Source organism: Tamandua tetradactyla, chromosome 6 (genome assembly GCF_023851605.1).
Source record: "Tamandua tetradactyla isolate mTamTet1 chromosome 6, mTamTet1.pri, whole genome shotgun sequence".
Lineage (NCBI taxonomy): Eukaryota > Metazoa > Chordata > Mammalia > Pilosa > Myrmecophagidae > Tamandua > Tamandua tetradactyla.
The window spans coordinates 109,189,591-109,211,540 of NC_135332.1; the positions used below are offsets into that span (position 1 = coordinate 109,189,591).

The 21,950-nt window shown below is 37.0% G+C and overlaps 1 protein-coding gene across 3 annotated transcripts in view; it reads right to left on the reverse strand.

The window, feature by feature from the left end:
- PDE7A (phosphodiesterase 7A) overlaps nt 1-21,950 on the reverse strand; it is a 140,132-nt gene that overhangs the window by 18,384 nt on the left and 99,798 nt on the right. For all 3 annotated transcript variants that reach the window (XM_077166889.1, XM_077166886.1, XM_077166887.1), the window contains exons 4-5: nt 9,145-9,296; nt 6,515-6,578 (exon numbers count right to left, since the gene is read on the reverse strand). In XM_077166889.1, the coding sequence (XP_077023004.1) occupies nt 6,515-6,578; nt 9,145-9,296 (216 nt within the window). The remainder of the gene's footprint in view (nt 1-6,514; nt 6,579-9,144; nt 9,297-21,950) is intronic.

The following is a 21,950-nucleotide window of genomic DNA, read 5'->3' on the forward strand; positions in this document are numbered from 1 at the left end:
ACATCTTCATATTTTACCAGTTATGAACTTAAATGCAACACTTTTTTCCATTCTAAGAAAAAATGAATTTTTGTTTCAGTTTGTCAAGCACATTAATTTTTTCTTGCAGTTTATTAATTAAAAAAATATATTACAAGAAAGAAACACATTCTTAACATATGCTCATTCCGTTCTACATATATAATCAGTAATTCACAATATCATCACATAGTTGCATATTCATCATCATGATCATTTCTTAGAACATTTGCATCAGTTCAGCAAAAAAAAAAAAAAAGACAAGAGAAAAAGAAGAGGACAGAAAAAAAAATTATACATATCATACCCCTTACCCCTCCCTTTCATTGACCACTAGCATTTCAAACTAAATTTATTTCAACATTTGTTCCCCCTATTATTTATTCCTACTCCATATGTTCTACTTATCTATTGACAAGGTAGGTAAAAGGAGCATCAGACACACGGTTTTCACAATCACACAGTCACACTGAAACACATTAATTTTTTAAAAGTGGACTTCAAAATAATTAGAATCAATAGTAGAAAACTTTGAAAATTGTCTCAAACTGAGTAAGTTATTCGATTTCTAAAGCATCTATGGTTCAACTTAGCTTAAGGGTCCCTTTTTATTCTTTTCTCTGATTTTCCTAATTTTTTCTAATGATATTACCTTTAATTACCTATAATTCTTTGGAATTACAAAAATGCAGAATTTCAGGAACCATAATAGTCAAGACAAGGAAAAAAAAACCTCATAATCCAACGGTTCTAAACAACTGCTATTATTTAAATGCTAATTCCTATGAGTTCTTTTGTCTGTTTGAGTTTTGCAACAGTCACCAATCTGTCTTTGTATAGATTAACATATCCTTGCCAATACTTAGATTTTGCCTCTTGATAAAACAAAGTTAATCTTCCTTCATTACAACTCTCTTTTTTTTAAATGTCTATATTCTCACTTCTTGATCCTTCTTCAGGAATGTTAGAACAAGCGTGTCCAACTGCCAGTCACCTCAAAAATCCTTAACCCAATACTATATGTACAGCCTCACCACTGACCAAACTCTGCTTCCCCTCTCCCTTACAGCCTGCCTCTCCCTGTGCCCACCTCTAAAATTCTCACTCCAGAACCTACAAACATCCTCGTTTCTCAGCCTCTTCTGACACCCCCTTTACCCGGAACAAACTGTCCCAGAGCATACTGCCTTGGCTACAAGCTCATTAGGTGGATGGTGTGTTTATTCTTATACCTCAGTGCTAGGAGGGGAGATGAGAGTTCTCCCTGTTCTCCCATGCTCCCCCTTGCCAGTATCTTATAGAAAGCAGAGTGCACACGCAAGCAGGAACATGCACACACGTTCTGCTCCTTTGAGGCATGCACTATTTAACTATACCATTTTTCTTCATTGTTAAAATACTTCTCTTGAAGACCCTCTTTTGTTGCTCAGATGTGGCCTCTCTCTCCAGCCAACACAACGAGCAGTCTCACCACCCTACCCCTCTCTACGTGGGACATGACTCCCAGGGGTGTGGACCTCCCTCACTACGTTGGACAGAGATCTTGGAACGAACGGAGACTCAGCATCAAGGGATTGAGAAAAACCCTAGCATGAGCTGAGACTTAGCATCAAGGGATTGAGAAAACCTTCTCGACCAAAAGGGGGAAGAGGGAAATGAGATAAAGTGTCAATGGCTGAGAGATTCTAAACAGAGTCCAGAGGTTATCCTGGAGGTTATTCTTATGCCTCAAGTAGATATCATTTTGTTATTTAAGATGTAATGGAGAGGCTGGAGGGAACTGCCTGAAAATGTAGAGCTGTGGTCCAGTAGCCATGTATCTTGAGGATGATCGAATAATGATACAGCTGTCACAATGTGACTGTGTGATTGTGAAAACCTTGTGTCTGATGCTTATTTTATCTACCTTGTGAACATAGGAGTATAACATATGGAATAAAAATAAATAATAGGGGGAACAAATGCTAAAATAAATTTAGTTTGAAATGCAAGTGATCAATGAGAGTGAGGGGTAAGGGGTATGGTAGGTATAATCTTTTTTTTTTTCTTTCCTGTGTTTGTTTTATTTCTTTTTCTATTGTCTTTTTGTTTCTTTTTCTGAATTAATGCAAATGTTCTAAGAAATGATGAATATGCAACTAGGTGATGATATTGTGAATTACTGATTATGTATGTTGTTTTATTTTGTTTCTTTATTTTTTAATTAATAAACTTAAAAAAAAGAAAAAAAATACTTCTCTTGAAAATACTCTCAATACATGTGGCCTCTATGTCCCTCTCTCTAACCCTCCATCACTGTAACTGTGAAGCAAAACTTCACAGTTGTGGAACTCAACTACTTGCCTTCATACTTGCAGCAGAAAATCTGAGAGTAGCGGGAGGAAGGGAAGCAGTCTCAAAACAAGGCCGAACTCTACCACTATAAATTAATTTATAGTCAACACTAACCAGCCAGCAATCTTATGTTTTTCTAGTGAAATGATTCTTTCCCATTTTACAATATTTATTTTCAAGCGTTCTCTAATCTCAAACTTTCAGCAGATAACCTTGTGTCATACTTGACAGAGAGAACAGAAGCCCTCAAAGGTAGACTGCCTAATCTTCCTGCCACCAAAGCTACACAGCTATCTGAATCTACACCTACCGTTCTCTTTATCCTCCTGTTCCAATGCAATAAGTTTCTCTGTCTTTCACATGCCAATCCCTATAGGCCTTATCAGGAACCTCAAGAGCTTTTCTCTCTCATCCCCTCCCCCTCTCCTTCTCTCCCATGGACCCTCTCTGACTCCTTTGGCCTCTCTAGTTATCACCCTCTCAATTCCCCTACACAGCTAAGTTTCCAGAAAGAGTTGCTATACACAATGGGGGTTCACTTCACCCCCAACTTCCACTCATTTGTCAATGACAATCGGAGTCACATTAAGGCTAAAAATTAAATTTGGAAAAAGTTGCCATTTTTATTATGTTTAGTTTTCCATTCCATGGAACAACTCTCCATTGTTTATACCTTATATATATTTCTCAAAGTTTTGTAGGTTTCCTCTCAAAAGACATATGCTAAATTATTTTAACAATTAAATAAGCTATATATTTTAAAGAGGTATGAACCCATAAAATACTGCCGGCAACCAGGTAGTAACAACATAAACATGATTCTAGAATTCTCTAAAGAAATTTAGGATTATTACTAAAAATGTAGAAAGGACATAATATTAACATTTAATAGTTATAATATGTATAAGTAATAATAAAGGACTAATTGGCTGAATTTTTTATCTACCCCTAACTGCCTAATCAATTCTCAGTAGAAGCCCATGGCAGAGGAGAAAGTAAATTAACTGGAATAATATTTTCATGAGCACTATTGAAAAAGATATTGCAAGTCAAAAGAAATTCTTTTAGAAATCTGCCTGGCATTATCTCCTCCAAATAGGAAGAAGAAAACCTTCAAAATCTTTGTATTTTTAAGAAATTAAGTGCTAAAATGCATTCATATATTGATAATTTTCTCCTGATGCAAACATGAGCCATTTGGTCTGGAAACATTTGTGAAGAAGTAAGCTATTTTTCTCTCATTACTGCTGCACCAACTTTTCTTGGGATATATACATAAACATTTCAGAATATATATTTACTCTTTATAATTAGGTTATCATAGAGGTCTTCTATCCAAAATCATTTTCCAAACCTAACAAATTACCAATTTCCAGAGTAAGTTTTTTAAAAGCTACAATCTAATGGGAAAATGCCCTCTTCTGGAATTCAGGTAGTTTGCAGTTAGAACTGAGGCTCATGTTATGTCCTCACCAAGATCTTTAAAGGAATCTGACAAAACCAAATCTATTAAAGAGTACTTACTACCCATATGAAATTTTAAAAATTGCATGCAACATATTTTTCCCTTTTCAATTCACAAGATATCAACAACTGAATATTTTAATACCAGCAAGTAAGAACACGGAGAGCATCTCCCCTATCACACAAATCGATGAAATATATCAAAACAAGTGATGCTTAATCAACGTGTTAAAAACACAGACACAGAACTTATTTTTTTATGAAAATAGAAAACGAACACTTTCTGGGGAAAGAATACTGTATTTATAGAAAAACTTCTTTCATGAAAGTATATCAAAGTATCGAACTAAGTGTAGCAGCCTTCAATAGTTTTAGAAGGTGACTCCAGCTAGGAGCCTGGAAGGACGCTCTGACCAACTGCCTCTTGGTGGGCCTGGCTGCACATGGCGGCTTTGGGGGATGACAAGTCAAATCCTGCTACCTTGCATCACCCTACTTCTCATCCCCTGTAAGAGGAACATCACATGAATCTTACTCCATAGAGGGGACAAGCTGGGAACCACTTGCCCTGGCATGAATCACTGATATTTGCCTCCCTCTTGACCCCTAAAAATAGCATTTGGGAAATGACCAAGAAAACAATGGATCAACAGGCAACAAGGCAGAACTATAACTTGGATACCATGTATGTCTATCATTTAGAATTCATTTCAGGCTAAAACATTTTTGAAAGGAAAGTAACTTCAATTACATAATGCAAGTTGAATGAACTGTCTTCTCTATGTATAAAATTCCTTTCTCTTTCAGGTGGCTGTACTTAACGGAATATATCTATCTATATCTATCTATCTATCTATCTATCTATCTATATGTATGCATGTATGTATCATGACCTATGAAATCTTAGGAGGGTATACACAGGTGGTTTCTACTAAACCCTAGTGATCTTGGATCAATCCTAAAAAAAAGATTCAGCCAACCTCTCCACAAATCCAGTTTAAGGAGTGAAGCAATTAAAGGGGAAGAAAAGTGCTCAATTACCCATTGTGGAATGGTGGTGATTACTTCTGTGTGTACTACACACTGTCAGCCTCTCCCCACTTTTGTCTGGAGGAGAGACAAGAGGCCCCTAACAAGTACCCCTACTTGTGAGATATGTACTTTTTAAAAATAGGATATATGTCAATGAGTGGTAGTGTCCCAGGAGATTGATAAAAGGCTACTGTTTGCTGTGAGAATTTACATAAGGCTAAAGCTTGAAGGGATTAAGAGTGGCATTGTTCCACCTCTCTGTATTTGAGATAACTAAAGTAATATTCATGTTGAGTTACTGACAGAGGGATTGCTCAGATCTGAAGAGGCTGAGCCACCTGATATTTCACTACCTATATTTTCAAAAAGGGAAGGCTGAAGGGAGGGACAAATGGGTAAATAAATTATATTTGCGCTTCTCCTGTATTTAACAGGCCAAGGTGGGATGCAGGGAAGAAACAGACACTTAAGACACCAGAGGGCCAGAGAGGGAAAGGAAAATATATATTGGGGAAGCGTGAAAAGAGCAAAACACAAAGGAGGCTTTGTTTATAAAAGTAAATTTCACTGTCTTCAAAATTTTGCTTCGGAGGGGGCCAATTTATTTTGTTTGAACAGCCTGCAAACTCTGTATCGTCATCTGGTTTAAGAGGAAAAATGCACTGTTACAAAAAAACAAAAAATCTAGACCTACAATGCTTCTCAAGATGAATAAAGTTATATTTGCCTGCTTGTTTCACATATTTGGCTTAAGCATCATTGTAAATTAAATAAGAGAAAATAGGTAATTTCCAAGTAAAACAGTGAACTACAAATTTATTTCATCATTCTAAACAGTCTGACTTCTTCAGTGTACTTTCCACTCTGCTTCATTTTATTAAAAAGTTATCAAGACACAAAAGGGGCAAAGAGTAGTTGAACTACATATACCATATGTAGTTATGCCCCCAAATTTACCCTAAAAGTGATTCGCAAAGAGAATCCTGTTTCCAAAGAGAATAGAGAACATGATCCTCCCACTCCTACCCGCCCCAAAACCCAGGGGGGGGGGGTAAACAGATCAGATCACCCTGTGGAAGTGTTTCCCCTTCGATTCTGGTAAGCCCCCTAAAGAAGCCCCAGCCACAAGTGAGAAGCACTGCCAGAGGGAAGCGGGGCTGCTGATCAAAACACACCATGTCTCCCAGACACTCAGAGACAAGAGGCCTGAGAACCATAACGCGACAAGGAAGGAGCCTCTCCAAAGGTCTTTAACCTACCAACCATCAGTGGCTATCAAAACTACAACATAACACCAGAAGATGTTGCTGTAAATGGCCACAATCAAAAAGAAGAAACCAAATAGAAAAAACCAAGAACATAAGGAGAAAATAATGTATACTATGGGTTATTAATAATAAAGTACTAATTAGGGAAAGCTGATGATGATGATGGCTACTTTCGATGACTGTTAAAAGTAATAATCAAAACATAAAGTTGTAAGATTGATTCTCGAGTCTTACAGATCAGTCAACTAAGGAAGGGACAAAGTGATGACCCCTCTCCTAGCAGAGGAAGGGCTGGTAATCTTAATGAAATGAAAGTAACAAACCACCAGTGGCTGTACCATCAACGCAGTCATCTACAAAAACTATATTTACTTGAATAAGTCAAATTCTTCACTTACCATTTGTTAGTCTATCAAATAGAAAGATATCAAAATTCCAATTTCCAACTTTTTCCAGCATACACTGAAATGAAAACCAAACATGCCTACTGTAATTTAATTTCAACAACATTCTCTGTCTTTGTAGATAGTCCATAGAAAAGTTAATGAAAATGGAAAGTGAATGATTTACTTTAAGAAATGCCAAGTATCATTCTCCTTTTAATCATGGCCTTTTCACTTGGCTCAAAAAAAAAAACCTCCAAAGACATAAACTCCATTTGAAAAACAAAACAAACAAACAAACAAACCTCCAAAGAGATAAACTCCATTTGAAAAACAAATATTATTTTCCAATTAATGGATCTGCAGATAAACACAGTGTTTTTTCCCAACTTATTCCTACACTCCTATGAACCTTCAAGAATCCTAACAATTTAAAATCACAGGTGTGGTTCACAGGCTAGAAGCTGGATTTTTAAAATCTAGTAAAAATAAGCTACAGTTACTAGGTGCTTGCTATATTCCAGGTGGAGTTATAAATGCTTCACTTGAACTTTTCCTATTCACACAACATATCAAGCAGCTACTACTTTCAATTCTCGTTTTACAGATGGGGAAACTGAGGCAAAACTAACTTGCTCAGCTAGAAAGTAACAAAGGTAGGATCTTCTATCAGGCAGTCTGATTCTGGAATGTCATCAATTTGGCATCTATACTATACATCATGCTTAAATTATTTGCTATTCTGTGTTTAAAAGACACTCTCAACTTATGGGGAATTGTTTTACATTCTTTAAACATCCTTAATAGTTAATAGCATTTGCAGTCAATCCTCATTATTTGTGAATTCTGTATCTACAAATCATCTACTAAAATTTATTTCTTTGTAACCCTGAAATCAACACCGCAGTGCTTTCATGGTCATTCGTGGACATGCACAGAATGGCTAAAATCTGAGTCATCTGACATGCACATTCCCAGCAGAGGCTGAATGAGAAGACGCTCTGCTTAGCTCTTATACTGTAAAAAAAAAAAAAAAAAAAAAAAAAAGGAAGGGGGACCATTCTGCATTATATTTAGTGCTTTGTTTTTTGCATTTTGTGTATTTTAGCTGATGCTTTCACTGTTCAAAATGGGCCCCCAAGCACAGTGCCAAAGTGCTGTCTAGTGTTCCTAAGTGCAAGAGGGCTGTAACGTGCCATAGAGAAAATATGTGTTAGAAAAGACTCACTCAAACATGAGTTAGAGAGCTGCTGGCTTTTGATCTTAAAATTAATGAATCAACAATATATATTAAATAAGGTGTCTTTAAACAGAACCACGCCTAAAACAAAGCTAAGTACTAACCAGCTGATGAAAATACTGTGATCGGAGGCTCCTGTATTTCCCTTGGAAGAGACAGTTTAGGATTTGTTAAGTCAGTATATTTTTGGTATCTTTACAGAACATAACTACCACAAATAATGAGAATCAATTGTGCTACGTTAATTTAGGGTGGTGTTATTTTAGCTAAGTAAGTAAATCCACAAAGACTCTAAATCTTTTATAGATTATATCTTTTGACCATATATATTTAGCCTGAAAATTCTGAGGGTTTATTTCCTAGAAATAAACTTTTATTTTATATCCAGTCACTGTGGTATACACTTATGAATAAACTGACATCAGCAACACTAAGAGATTACTAATAGATGTTGCCAATTTTCATAGTACCAATAACAGCCAATGGTACACAAATCAATCTTCTCACCCTCAAAAGCAGAACCTGTGAGCTGACTTTTTAAAATTTAAAGAAAACAGGGCAGTATAGGGGTCACTCAGTGGTAGAGTTCACGCCCGCTAGGCTGGAGACCGGGGTTCAATTCCTGGAGCCTGCACATGGCAAAAATAGTAAAAAAGAAAGCATGAACACCTTCCAGTGATTTCTTTTATCAAACAGGGAAGCAATTTAATTTAACTGAATTGGGGTATTCTTGCCCTTATCTATTTATAAAACCTGGCCTGTAAATATTAAGTCAAAGAATAATTTAGAATATATTCAAAATTTAAGATTTCCAAAACCCTCATTTGTTGAAAATCAAGCGCCTCTAAACTCCAACTTCATTAAGGCAATTTATTTTAAAGTATATGAAGATGATGTAAACAAGGTTCACAATCACTGGGTTTCATCAAAATATGTCTAAATCCTATCTCATTGATGCAAAAGCCTATCTATGTAAAACCATTTGAGTGAAAATCATGACCGAACTTTCTGTGCTGGGCTTGTCGCTAGCAGGCTCGGGGAGCTCAACAAGCCTCCATGCTCTGCAGGCAGAAATCTTCCTCTTCACATAACACAGATGTGGGGGCAGGTCATCACTAACACAGCTTTAAGACTCTATGATCTTACAGTTTAATATTCTATCGATCTACTTGTTACTTAATGGTAAATAAAAGGAAAATAGTTTCATCATTTTAGTTATTTTAGAAATTTCATGTTCTTTGAATATCTAGCTATAAAATGAACAGCCATTCTAAAACAAAAATTTGTAAAATGGTCTCAACATTCAAAACCAAAATGTATGGTTTTATAAATTAATACCATATGGAAAACAAATCTTCATGAAACTTATTACAAAATTAATGTTTTCTTGAAAAGCCATACGCACCTTGGCTTGTCCATTATAATCATCATCTAAAATGTTCAGAGAATTTGAAATAGTAGTACCACGAAAAAAACGTGAAGATCTAAGATATCGCTGGAAACTCAATAACCTTCTGATATTCCTTGCAGAGACAGAAACTTCAATTTCAGATTGAGCTGAAATAAAAGGGGTAAAAGGTGACTCAAAACAGTACATGTGCTACCTTTGCAACAGCCTTTCTAATCATATACATGCATTTTTTTAAATTAGACCACATATCTAGGAAAGATCAGGGACTTAATTTCTGTTTTCAGTTGAAGAACTAAGAAGTAAAGGGTAAATTCTGACAACACTTACAAAGCTCATGAAGACTGGCTGGAATCATAATTAGTTTTTTAACTTCCAAAAACTGTCATCTAACACTCTATTGCTTTAAAAAAAACAATATACACATTATGAAGCAGAAACAAACTGTGATTTCATTCTGCCTTTCATATGGAGAAGCCAAGTCTCAAGCTACATATAAGACAAACAATTAAACAACTAAAACATCTTGAAGCTTAATGAGGTATTATTTCAAATGTTACCTTATGATAATTTCATTTAGAAGAGGAAAAGGAAAGAAAACGGAATAGAGAATAAAGTAATCTGCATCCTATAACAGTTCTAAAGGACAGAAGGGGAAATTCTGTGAGGTGAAAACTCTACAAAAGATGTGATTCTAACCTCAGAGACCAACGTGTCATCTTTCAGTAAGTCTGTGTGGTGGTTTGAAGCTGTGTATACCTCAGAAAGACACGTTCTTAATTTTAATCCACTCCTGTGGGGTGTGGACCCATTTTAAATAAGTCCTTTTGATGAGACTACTTCAATTAAAGCCCTTTTGATGAGACTACTTCAATACCTCATTCAGGATGGGTCTTAATCCTATTGTTGGAGTCCTTTATAAATGGAATGAATTCAGAGAAAAGAGAGTGGGACCGAGCACACACCCAAGTGTGTGACACAGAAGCAAAAATCTGAAAGCAGTGTAAGCTGGAAGAGAAGGAAGGGACCAGCCGACGCCACCACGCACCCTGCCACCACGTGGCCAAGGAGCCAGGATCGCAGGCAGCCAGTCTTCAGGAAGAAAGCATCACCTTGATGATGCCTTGGTTTGGACATTATCACAGCTTCAAACTGTAAACTAATAAATTTCCACTGTTTAAAGCCAAACATTTCATGGTATCTGCCTTAAGAGCCTAGCAAGCTTAAACAATCTAACAGAATTTTTTTCCTCTAGTGTTAGTATAAACCAATTCTTCTTTTATGGAGAACCAGAAGAAATAATAGACTTGGGTTAAAAGCTATCTTATAAGGAAGAGACTTTACCTTCAAATTCTAGAATCAAATTAAATTCAGAGAAATGTTCACACTATGAAACACATGAAAAATTAAGACCAAGGGTCAACAAATCATCTCTCATCTTTTATTAACTTCCATTACCTTAAAATCACCAGGTGGAATGGCAGATAATCAAACATATTCTCTTTCATGTGTCCAGTCACTTGCTCCTCTTACTACTTCAATTAGCCTCTGTAGCCTTATCTATAAAATCGTGGTGAAAGCACCTAATTCCAAGGGTGCCGTATTAAATGAGATAATGTATACAAGAGGTTGATGCATAGTAGGTATTGAATAAATGGAAGCAATGTAGATGATGATGAAATTGATGCTGAGACCACTGTTTAGAGGTGCACATCTAGATACTTAGATTCTAAGTTCCAAATCTGCACGTCATGTGGCTCTAAACAAAAGCATTTAACAGCTCCCCTCATCTTAAAACAATATCCATCTCCTTAGCCCAGAAGAGCACCCCTTCCTTGGGAAGCACACCTGAACACATACTTGCACATTCACCATGGGGGGGGGGGGGTGTGGAAGGCACCTCCTCTGGGTCCCCATAGCAAGCATTGATTATTGTACTTCTGACCTTGCATAACTGTTTAGTTTCTTTACTCCCCCTATAAGTGGATGATCTCTAAATGCTGGCATGGCCCTTTTTTTTTATCTTTGAATTCCAAAAGCTAACAGAGTGCCAGGCAAACAGCAGGTACTTGTACAACATATTGAATACATGCTGCTTTTGAAATATCTGATGAGTTCTGGGGACATCATACACCCAAAGAAACCACAAGTAAAATAACGCGTGCTGTTGTGTGGTTTACCGTCTCTATTTTTCATCAGTGAGTCTAAAATCCAATGTATCTAGAGAAACTGTGAAGTGAAATTTCTGATCTTTATCACTGTAACTTACATAAAAAGGACTAGAACCAAAATGGTAAAACTATTAATATCAAGTGATTAAGTCTGTACCAGAATTAGTCACTTCTGTTTGAGCAAATGAGAGTAGAGAAAAGCACTATTCCAAGTGCTTTGCAAAAAATATCTCATTCAGTCCTCAACAATCACAAAATATAAAAATCACCTTCAATTTTACACATGAGAACACTGAACCTAAAAGAGATTAGGTAACCTGCCCAAGGCCATATATCCAGTAGGAGTCAAAAACACGTATCTGTCTGCAAAGACTGCATACTTTCCATCATTTCTCTCCAGTATTATCTACTGTTTATTATAAAATTAAAAATAGTCCTTACTTCATATGAAGGTATGCACAACAATAAGCAGAAGGAAAAAAGCTAAGGTTCAGGAATCCAAGTGTATAATGTGACCTTTCTAGTCTTATTCCTAGAATAGAATAGATCTAGAAGGGACAGAGTGGAATGGCACGAATGCATGGAGAGGCGATACAGTCTAACATAATACTAGGTCTCCATCCCAGTATTTGTAAGGCACTTCAGTTTTACGAAAGCCATGTTCATGTCCATGGTCCCATTTAGTAATCATAACAACCTTAGAAATGTACCCTTAGAAACAAAGGTAGAAATGTAATACAATTAATACACTGGAGCTAAGGCACTTAGAAAACTGCTGGAATATACTGCAGAATACACAATGTCTATTCATTATGGGACGACATCTTAAAAAAAAAAAAGAGTTCAAGGTCATGAGCATGACTTCGTGAGTATTCTCTTCAATTTCTCTTAAATCACTGGTAGTTACACTGCATCATGTGTGTATGTGTTTGTGTGTATATGTACTACTAGGATCACTGTTTTCAAATTATATGAACAAACTAACACATCCTTAAAGTAATCTTGAGACACTCTTTAGGAGGACAACTGCATAAGGTCTAAAAAATAACTTAGCCCCACGTGAGGGGGGAAACCCCAGCAATCTGATCCATATGCTAACTCCCTATATCAACACCGCAGGATTCACCCTGTCAATGTTTAGTCAGCGGGCTCTACCTGGGAGCCAGGGCCAGTCACCTGAGATTATAGCTGTATCCTTCACCTGCTCCCACCCTGGCGTCTTCCTGCTATTTTCTATGTGACTTCATTTTCTTAACTGAAAAACATTAACAATAATAATTTATCTTTTTTTTCATTTCATGGAGCCCTGAAATTGAGAGTCATTACCAAGAGTTCTGTTTTGACCATACAATGCACATTAGATACTGACTCAAAGGGCAATGCTCACTCATTATAGGAGCCAAATGCCTTCCACAGAGAATAATCCTATAAATAAACTTACACAACAGGATAAACTGACCTTTACTTAATGAGAGAACCACCTTAACAATTACCAAACATTTCACAAACTAAGAACAGAGACCCTATCCAGAGAAAATGAGAGACCACCCAGAGAAAAGTGTTTTCTTTCTTCATCTAGAGGAACCTGAAAGCTTCATATAAGAATCTATACCTAAGAAGATTATAGTCTAGAAAGAAATGGAAGTCCCACAGCCCTTGCAGAGATTAAAAGTATCTCAAAAAGCTTTGTCTAAGACTTAATACAGAACCAGAATTCAGGGAGATTTCTATTGACTTTTTTCATTAATCTAATTTTTGAACAGGTACTACATTCACATGGTTCAAAAATGAAAATAAAAAATAATTAAGGATCACATGAAAAGCCTCACTCTCTATCCATCCTACCAATTCCCAGCCCATTCCCAAAATGAGCATCCTTTCTGAATTTCTTGATAAAATATGCACAAACATATATTCTATACTACTTCTTTTACATAAATGGTTAACATACTATATAACTTGTTCTGCATATTGCCTTTTAAGTGATGTTACAGCTCTTTGTCTATAAGTAAGAGCTTCTTCATTCCTTCAGAAGGTTGTAAAATATTTCATCATACAGATTAACTATTTAACCAGCCCCCTACTGAAGGACACTGCCACAATTTACAAAAATACCTTTGTTTAGCTAAATATGCTTATATTTCTCCTACTTAATTGTCAGTTTTCCACCATACTTTAATTTTAAATTGCACATGAGGAAATTAAATTATTCTATATCCCTTCCTCTATGATTTTTTTTCTTTTTAATTCAGGGCATATAACATTTACCATTTTTTCCCTTTTTTTCCTAATCCCAACTTTAATTTTAGAATTACCTCTAGAATTAAGTATACTCAATACTACAAGTATTTTTATCATGGTTTTCCCAGTTATCTTTTGGTATGCTTAGGTTCATTCTCTAGTAGTTTCTTCAAGTAGGGCTCATGAAACGAATATAGCTTGTGTTCTTTATTGTTCAAAACTTTTTTCTTTAGTTTCTGTACTCGAAAGACAGTTTAAAATTTCTAGCTCTCTTATTCTTCCTTGAGTTTACTGATGGCATTGGTTGTTTTCTGGCATTGAGATCCACAAAATCTGAGGCAACCCTGGTATGTCCCTCCTAATAAGTGACTTCTATCTTTTTTTGTGTGGTCAGCCACAGGCCCCTCCTCTTTATCTTTAAAGTCCAACAATTCTACTAGGATTTATCTTAGTGTTAACCATTCTGGATCATTTTCCTCTGGTACACAGTGTGCTCTGTAAACGTATAAATTTAAATCTGCTATTTCTGAAAAGTTTTCTTGAATCATATATCTCAATATTTACTCTGTCCCGATAGTTTAGCCTTCTTGTTGAAAGACTCCCAACTGTCTATTGCCTGTCTTCCATATTTCACTGTCTCTTGAATTCTTTAAGTATTTATTTATCTTGTCTTGTTTGCTCTTCCCATTTGTATTCACTATGTCCTTAGCGTGTTTTCTCTAGTACGTATTCTACTGTGTGCTTCTTCCAAATTGGCCTATATTGCTATGATACATTTGAAACTGTGCTTTTTCTATTTCCTGATTTTGAATATAGATATTTCAACTCCTCTCATTGTCTTGTCTTAACTCTTCCCTGAGTTCTTGAATTTCTGCTTTGTGATGAAGCTACTGCTTCTTAGTTTTAAAATGAATGGGAGAGACTTCCGGAGAAGAGGGCGGCTTAGTAAGACGTGCAGGTCTTAGTTCCTCCTCCAGAACAGCTACTAGGGAAGTAGAAATGATACAGAACAGCTCCCGGAGCCACGACAGAGACCAAGAAGACAGCGTACCCAATTCTGGAATGGCTGACTGGCTGGGAGACCTGCTCCGGTGAGATCGCCAAGGGGTGCAGGCTTCCCCGGGCCGGGGCGGCAGGCGGCTGGAGTCCCTTCCTCCCTCCTTCCCGGGCCAGCTGGGAGAATTGGACAGGCGGTCCCCTCAAGCCACGGCGGCTGGCGCCCCCCCCACCACGTGCGGCCCCCCGGACCAGCTGGGAGAATTGGATCGGAGATCCCCAAGCCGCGGAGAACGGCGATCGGGGTCCCTTCCAAACACGTGGCTTCCCGGTACGGCTGGGAACGGTGGATAGGCATTCCCCCAAGCCGCAGCGGCTGGCGCCCCCTGCCACACTTGGCACCCCGGGCGGGCTGGGAAATTTGGACAGGCGTGCCCCCAAGCCGCGGAGGCCAGCGCCCCCCCCACTACGCTTGGCGTCCCGGGCCGGCTGTGAGATTCGGATTGGCACTCCCCCAAGCCGCTTCGGCTGGCGACCACCCCCTACAGTGAGACTTTTCCAAAGTTAAAGGAACCACAGCATCTTTTACTGGTGGGACCCGCAACAGATGAGCGCCAAGAGCGCCACCTACTGGGCAGGATAAGAAAAACAGAGCCCAGAAATTTCACAGAAAAATCTTTCAACCTGCTGGGTCTCACACCCACGGAAATCTGATTAAATGCCCAGATGCCAGCAGAAGATAACGGATCACGCTCAGAAAATTGAAGATATGTCCCAGTCAAAGGAACAAACCAATAGTTCAAATGAGATACAGGAGCTGAGACAACTAATGCTGAATATACGAACAGAAATGGAAAAACCTCTTCAAAAACCAAATCAATAAATTGAGGGAGGACATGAAGAAGACATGGGCTGAACAAAAAGAAGAAATAGAAAAACTGAAAAAACAAATCACAGAACTTATGGGAGTGAAGGACAAAGTAGAAAAGCTGGAAAAAACAATGGATACCTACAATGGTAGATTTAAAGAGACAGGAACTAGAATTAGTGACTTGGAGGATGGAAAATCTGAATTCCAAAAAGAAACAGAAACTATAGGGAAAAGAATGGAAAAATTTGAACAAGGGATCAGGGAACTGAATGACAATATGAAGCGCACAAATATACGTGTTGTGGGTGTCCCAGAAGGAGAAGAGAAGGGAAAAGGAGGAGAAAAACTAATGGAAGAAATTATCACTGAAAATTTCCCAACTCTTATGAAAGACCTAAAATTACAGATCCAAGAAGTGCAGCGCACCCCAAAGAGAATAGACCCAAGAAGGCGTTCTCCAAGACACTTACTAGTTAGAATGTCAGAGGTCAAAGAGAAAGAGAGGATCTTGAAAGCAGCAAGAGAAAAACAATCCATCACATACAAGGGAAACCCAATAAGACTATGTGTAGATTTCTCAGCAGAAACCATGGAAGCTAGAAGACAGTGGGATGATATATTTAAATTACTAAAAGAGAAAAACTGCCAACCAAGACGCCTATATCCAGCAAAATTGTCCTTCAAAAATGAGGGAGAAATTAAAACATTCTCAGACAAAAAGTCACTGAGAGAATTTGTGACCAAGAGACCAGCTCTGCAAGAAATACTAAAGCGAGCACTAGAGTCAGATACGAAAAGACAGAAGAGAGAGGTATGGAGAAGAGTGTAGAAAGAAGGAAAATCAGATATGATATATATAATACAAAAGGCAAAATGGTAGAGGAAAATATTATCCAAACAGTAATAACACTAAATGTTAATGGACTGAATTCCCCAATCAAAAGACATAGACTGGCAGAATGGATTAAAAAACAGGATCCTTCTATACGCTGTCTACAGGAAACACATCTTAGACCCAAGAGAAACATAGGTTGAAAGTGAAAGGTTGGGAAAAGATATTTCATGCAAATAACAACCAGAAAAGAGCAGGAGTAGCTATACTAATATCCAACAAATTAGACTTCAAATGTAAAACAGTTAAGAGAGACAAAGAAGGACACTATCTACTAATAAAAGGAACAATTAAACAAGAAGACATAACAATCATAAATATTTATGCACCGAACCAGAATGCCCCAAAATACGTGAGGAATACACTGCAAACACTGAAAAGGGAAATAGACACATATACCATAATAGTTGGAGACTTCAATTCACCACTCTCATCAATGGACAGAGCATCTAGACAGGGGATCAATAAAGAAATAGAGAATCTGAATATTACTATAAATGAGCTAGACTTAACAGACATTTATAGGACATTACATCCCACAACAGCAGGATACACCATTTTCTCAAGTGCTCATGGATCATTCTCAAAGATAGACCATATGCTGGGTCACAAAGCAAGTCTTAACAAAATTAAAAAGATTGAAATCATACACAACACTTTCTCAGATCATAAAGGAATGAAGTTGGAAATCAATAACAGGCAGAGTGCCAGAAAATTCACAAATACATGGAGGCTCAACAACACACTCTTAAACAACGAGTGGGTCAAAGAAGAAATTGCAACAGAAATTAGTAAATACCTCGAGGCGAATGAAAACGAAAACACAACATATCAAAACCTATGGGACGCAGCAAAGGCAGTGCTAAGAGGGAAATTTATTGCCCTAAATGCCTATATCAGAAAAGAAGAAAAGGCAAAAATTCAGGAATTAACTGTCCACTTGGAAGAACTGGAGAAAGAACAGCAAACTAACCCCAAAGCAAGCAAAAGGAAAGAAATAACAAAGATTAGAGCAGAAATAAATGAAATTGAAAACATGAAAACAATAGAGAAAATCAATAAGATTGATGGGCCCTTAGCAAGATTGACAAAAAGAAGAAGAGAGAGGATGCAAATAAATAAGATCAGAAATGGAAGAGGAGACATAACCACTGACATCACAGAAATAAAGGAGGTAATAACAGGATACTATGAACAACTTTACGCTAATAAATACAACAATTTAGATGAAATGGATGGATTCCTGGAAAGACATGAACAACCAACTTTGACTCAAGAAGAAATAGATGACCTCAACAAACCAATCACAAGTAAAGAAATTGAATCAGTCATTCAAAAGCTTCCTAAAAAGGAAAGTCCAGGACCAGACGGCTTCACATGTGAATTCTATCAAACATTCCAGAAAGAATTAGTACCAACTCTCCTCAAACTCTTCAAAAAAATCAAAGTGGAGGGAAAGCTACCTAATTCATTCTATGAAGCCAACATCACCCTCATACCAAAACCAGGCAAAGATATTACAAAAAAAGAAAACTACAGACCAATCTCTCTAATGAATATAGATGCAAAAATCCTCAACAAAATTCTAGCAAATCGAATCCAGCAACACATTAAAAGAATTATACATCATGACCAAGTAGGATTCATCCCAGGTATGCAAGGATGGTTCAACATAAGAAAATCAATTAATGTAATACACCATATCAACAAATCAAAGCAGAAAAATCACATGATCATCTCAATTGATGCAGAGAAGGCATTTGACAAGATTCAACATCCTTTCCTTGTTGAAAACACTTCAAAAGATAGGAATACAAGGGAACTTCCTTAAAATGATAGAGGGAATATATGAAAAACCCACAGCTAATATCATCCTCAATGGGGAAAAATTGAAAACTTTCCCCCTAAGATCAGGAACAAGACAAGGATGTCCATTATCACCACTATTATTCAACATTGTGTTGGAGGTTCTAGCCAGAGCAATTAGACAAGAAAAAGAAATACAAGGCATCAAAATTGGAAAGGAAGAAGTAAAACTATCACTGTTTGCAGACGATATGATACTATACGTTGAAAACCCGGAAAAATCCACAACAAAACTACTAGAGCTAATAAATGAGTACAGCAGAGTAGCAGGTTACAAGATCAACATTCAAAAATCTGTAGCATTTCTATACAGTAGTAATGAACAAGCGGAGGGGGAAATCAAGACACGAATCCCATTTACAATTGGACTAAAAGAATAAAATATCTAGGAATAAATTTAACTAAAGAGACAAAAAACCTATACAAAGAAAACTACAAAAAACCGCTAAAAGAAATCACAGAAGACCTAAATAGATGGAAGGGCATACCATGTTCATGGATTGGAAGACTAAATGTAGTTAAGATATCAATCCTACCTAAATGGATTTACAGATTCAACGCAATACCAATCAAAATCCCAACAACTTACTTTTCAGAAATAGAAAAACCAATAAGCAAATTTATCTGGAAGGGAAGGGTGCCCCGAATTGCTAAAAGTATCTTGAGGAAAAAAAATGGGGCTGGAGGTCTCACGCTGCCGGACTTCATATTATGAAGCCACAGTGGTCAAAACAGCATGGTATTGGCATAAAGATAGATATATCGACCAATGGAATCGAATAGAGTGCTCAGATATAGACCCTCTCATCTATGGACATTTGATTTTTGATAAGGCAGTCAAGCCAACTCACCTGGGACAGAACAGTCTCTTCAATAAATGGTGCCTAGAGAACTGGATATCCATATGCAAAAGAATGAAAGAAGACCCATATCTCACACCCTATACAAAAGTTAACTCAAAATGGATCAAAGATCTAAACATTAGGTCTAAGACTACAAAACAGTTAGAGGAAAATGTAGGGAGATATCTTATGAAACTTACAATTGGAGGCGGTTTTATGGACCTTAAACCTAAAGCAAGAGCACTGAAGAAAGAAAGAAATGGGAGCTCCTCAAAATTAAACACTTTTGTGCATCAAAGAACTTCATCAAGAAAGTAAAAAGACAGCCTACACAATGGGAGACAATATTTGGAAACGACATATCAGATAAAGGTCTAGGATACAGAATTTATAAAGAGATTGTACAACTCAACAACAAAAAGACAGCCAACCCAATTACAAAATGGGAAAAAGACTTGAACAGACACCTCTCAGAAGAGGAACTACAAATGGCTAAAAGGCACATGAAGAGATGCTCAATGTCCCTGGCCATTAGAGAAATGCAAATCAAAACCACAATGAGATATTATCTCACACCCACCAGAATGGCCATTATCAACAAAACAGAAAATGACAAGTGCTGGAGAAGATGCGGAGAAAGAGGCACACTTATCCACTGTTGGTGGGAATGTCAGATGGTGCAACCACTGTGGAAGGCAGTTTGGCGGTTCCTCAAAAAACTGAATATAGAATTGCCATACGACCCAGCAATACCATTGCTAGGTATCTACTCAAAGGACTTAAGGGCAAAGACACAAACAGACATTTGCACACCAATGTTTATAGTAGCGTTATTTACAATTGCAAAGAGATGGAAACAGCCAAAATGTCCATCAACAGACGAGTGGCTAAACAAATGGTGGTATATACATACGATGGAATATTATGCAGCTTTAAGACAGAATAAACTTAGGAAGCATGGAATAACATGGATGGACCTAGAGAACATTATGCTGAGTGAGTCTAGCCAAAAACTAAAGGACAAATACTGTATGGTCCCACTGATGTGAACCGACATTCGAGAATAAACTTGGAATATGTCATTGGTAACAGAGACCAGCAGGAATTAGAAACAGGGTAAGATAATGGGTAATTGGAGCTGAAGGGATACAGACTGTGCAACAGGACTAGATACAAAAATTCAAAAATGGACAGCACAATAATACCTAATTGTAAAGTAATCATGTTAAAACACTGAATGAAGCTGCATCTGAGCTATAGGTTTTTGTTTGTCTGTTTGTTTGTTTGTGTCTTTTTTTTCTTCTTCCTTTTCTTTTTTTTTACTATTATTATCATTTTTATTTTTTCTCTATATTAACATTCTATATCTTTTTCTGTTGTTTTGCTAGTTCTTTTCCTAAATCGATTCAAATGTACTAAGAAATGATGATCATGCATCTATGTGATGATGTTAAGAATTACTGATTGCATATAATGATTTCTAAATGTTGTGTTAATTTCTTTTTTTTCTTTAATTAATAAAAAATGTACAAATATACAACATTAAAACTTTAAAAAAAATAATAAAATAAAATGAATGGGAGAAAAAGTAGGTTACAGTTTTCATCAGTTCCATGGCATTTTTTCAGTTTAGTGCTTTTTCTTGAATTTCTGCTTTGTGATGAAGCTACTGCTTCTTAGTTTTAAAATGAATGGGAGAAAAAGTAGGTTACAGTTTTCATCAGTTCCATGGCATTTTTTTCAGTTAAGTGCTTTTCATTAGTCACTGTTAAGTTCTGCAGCACTCATCCACTGTTTTGACCAATTAAAAGATCTGATGTGCCAGTCCCTTTATTTAAAATGAGTCACTATTGAATAGGGTGAATATTCCTGGACCAACTCTTTGCACTAAATTCTAAATGGGGGTGGTGAGGTCTTGAGAGAAGACAGAGGGCTGAGCCCACTTACTCCCCAGACAACTCTCTCCTTTTCTACCACAGACACAGACTTGTTTCTGGCAAAAGTGCCTCTGTTGCTTCTCTAAACCAAACCGGGGCCTGAGAGACTCCACTCCAGCTCTGTTCAACCTAGATCCTAGACCTGACAGGGCAAATAAGGGATATTTCTCTTTGTACTCGGGGGAGCACCCTTCCTTTTAGCTTGTTTGTCCTCTCCCATGGCATTAGCTGCTCCAAGCCTTCTCTTCTGCTCAGCCCAGGTCTGCCCATGGGAAGAAGCTGCATGAGAGGGCTTATCTGTACTAATACCTTGACACTCTAAGTAGTTTTCCAAGAATTACTATGTGCATATGCATACATACAATGTAACTTTTCCTTCATCCAAAAGAGTTCTCAGTATATTTTCTCACTTAGGAATACATGAACATCTTTCAGGTCAATAAACACATTTATGTGACATCATTTTTACTAGCCATATAGTACTCTATGAAATTATCATAATTTATTTAATCTTTTTGCCATTAAACTACTCTCTTATTTTTCTTAACTATAATTCTGTATTAAACATCCTTATAAGTAAATCTTTGCACACACCCTAAATAATTCCCTTAGAATGGATTGTCAGAAGTACAACAGCACATTTCAATGGCTTCTAAAACACACTGCCAAATTGGAAAAGTAGTTTCCCAAGAGAAAACATGAGGTTTGCCAGAGCTGTCTGAGAATGGCATCCAAATATGATCTAAGGGACCAAAAATTATAAATCCTTAATAATTGCATTTGAAACTATAAATCCTTGATGATATCATTTTAAGATTGTTGGAAACTTTTAGCTTTTTCATCTCTGTTTTTCCTTTCCAATGCTTCACAATAGCGATTACAAATAAAATTCTTATAATGAAAAAGTTTACAGACTTATTTTCTGAAACAACAAAGATGGGAAAAGCTGGGAAGGCTGCACCCAGCTTTTCAGTCAGCCGGATTAGA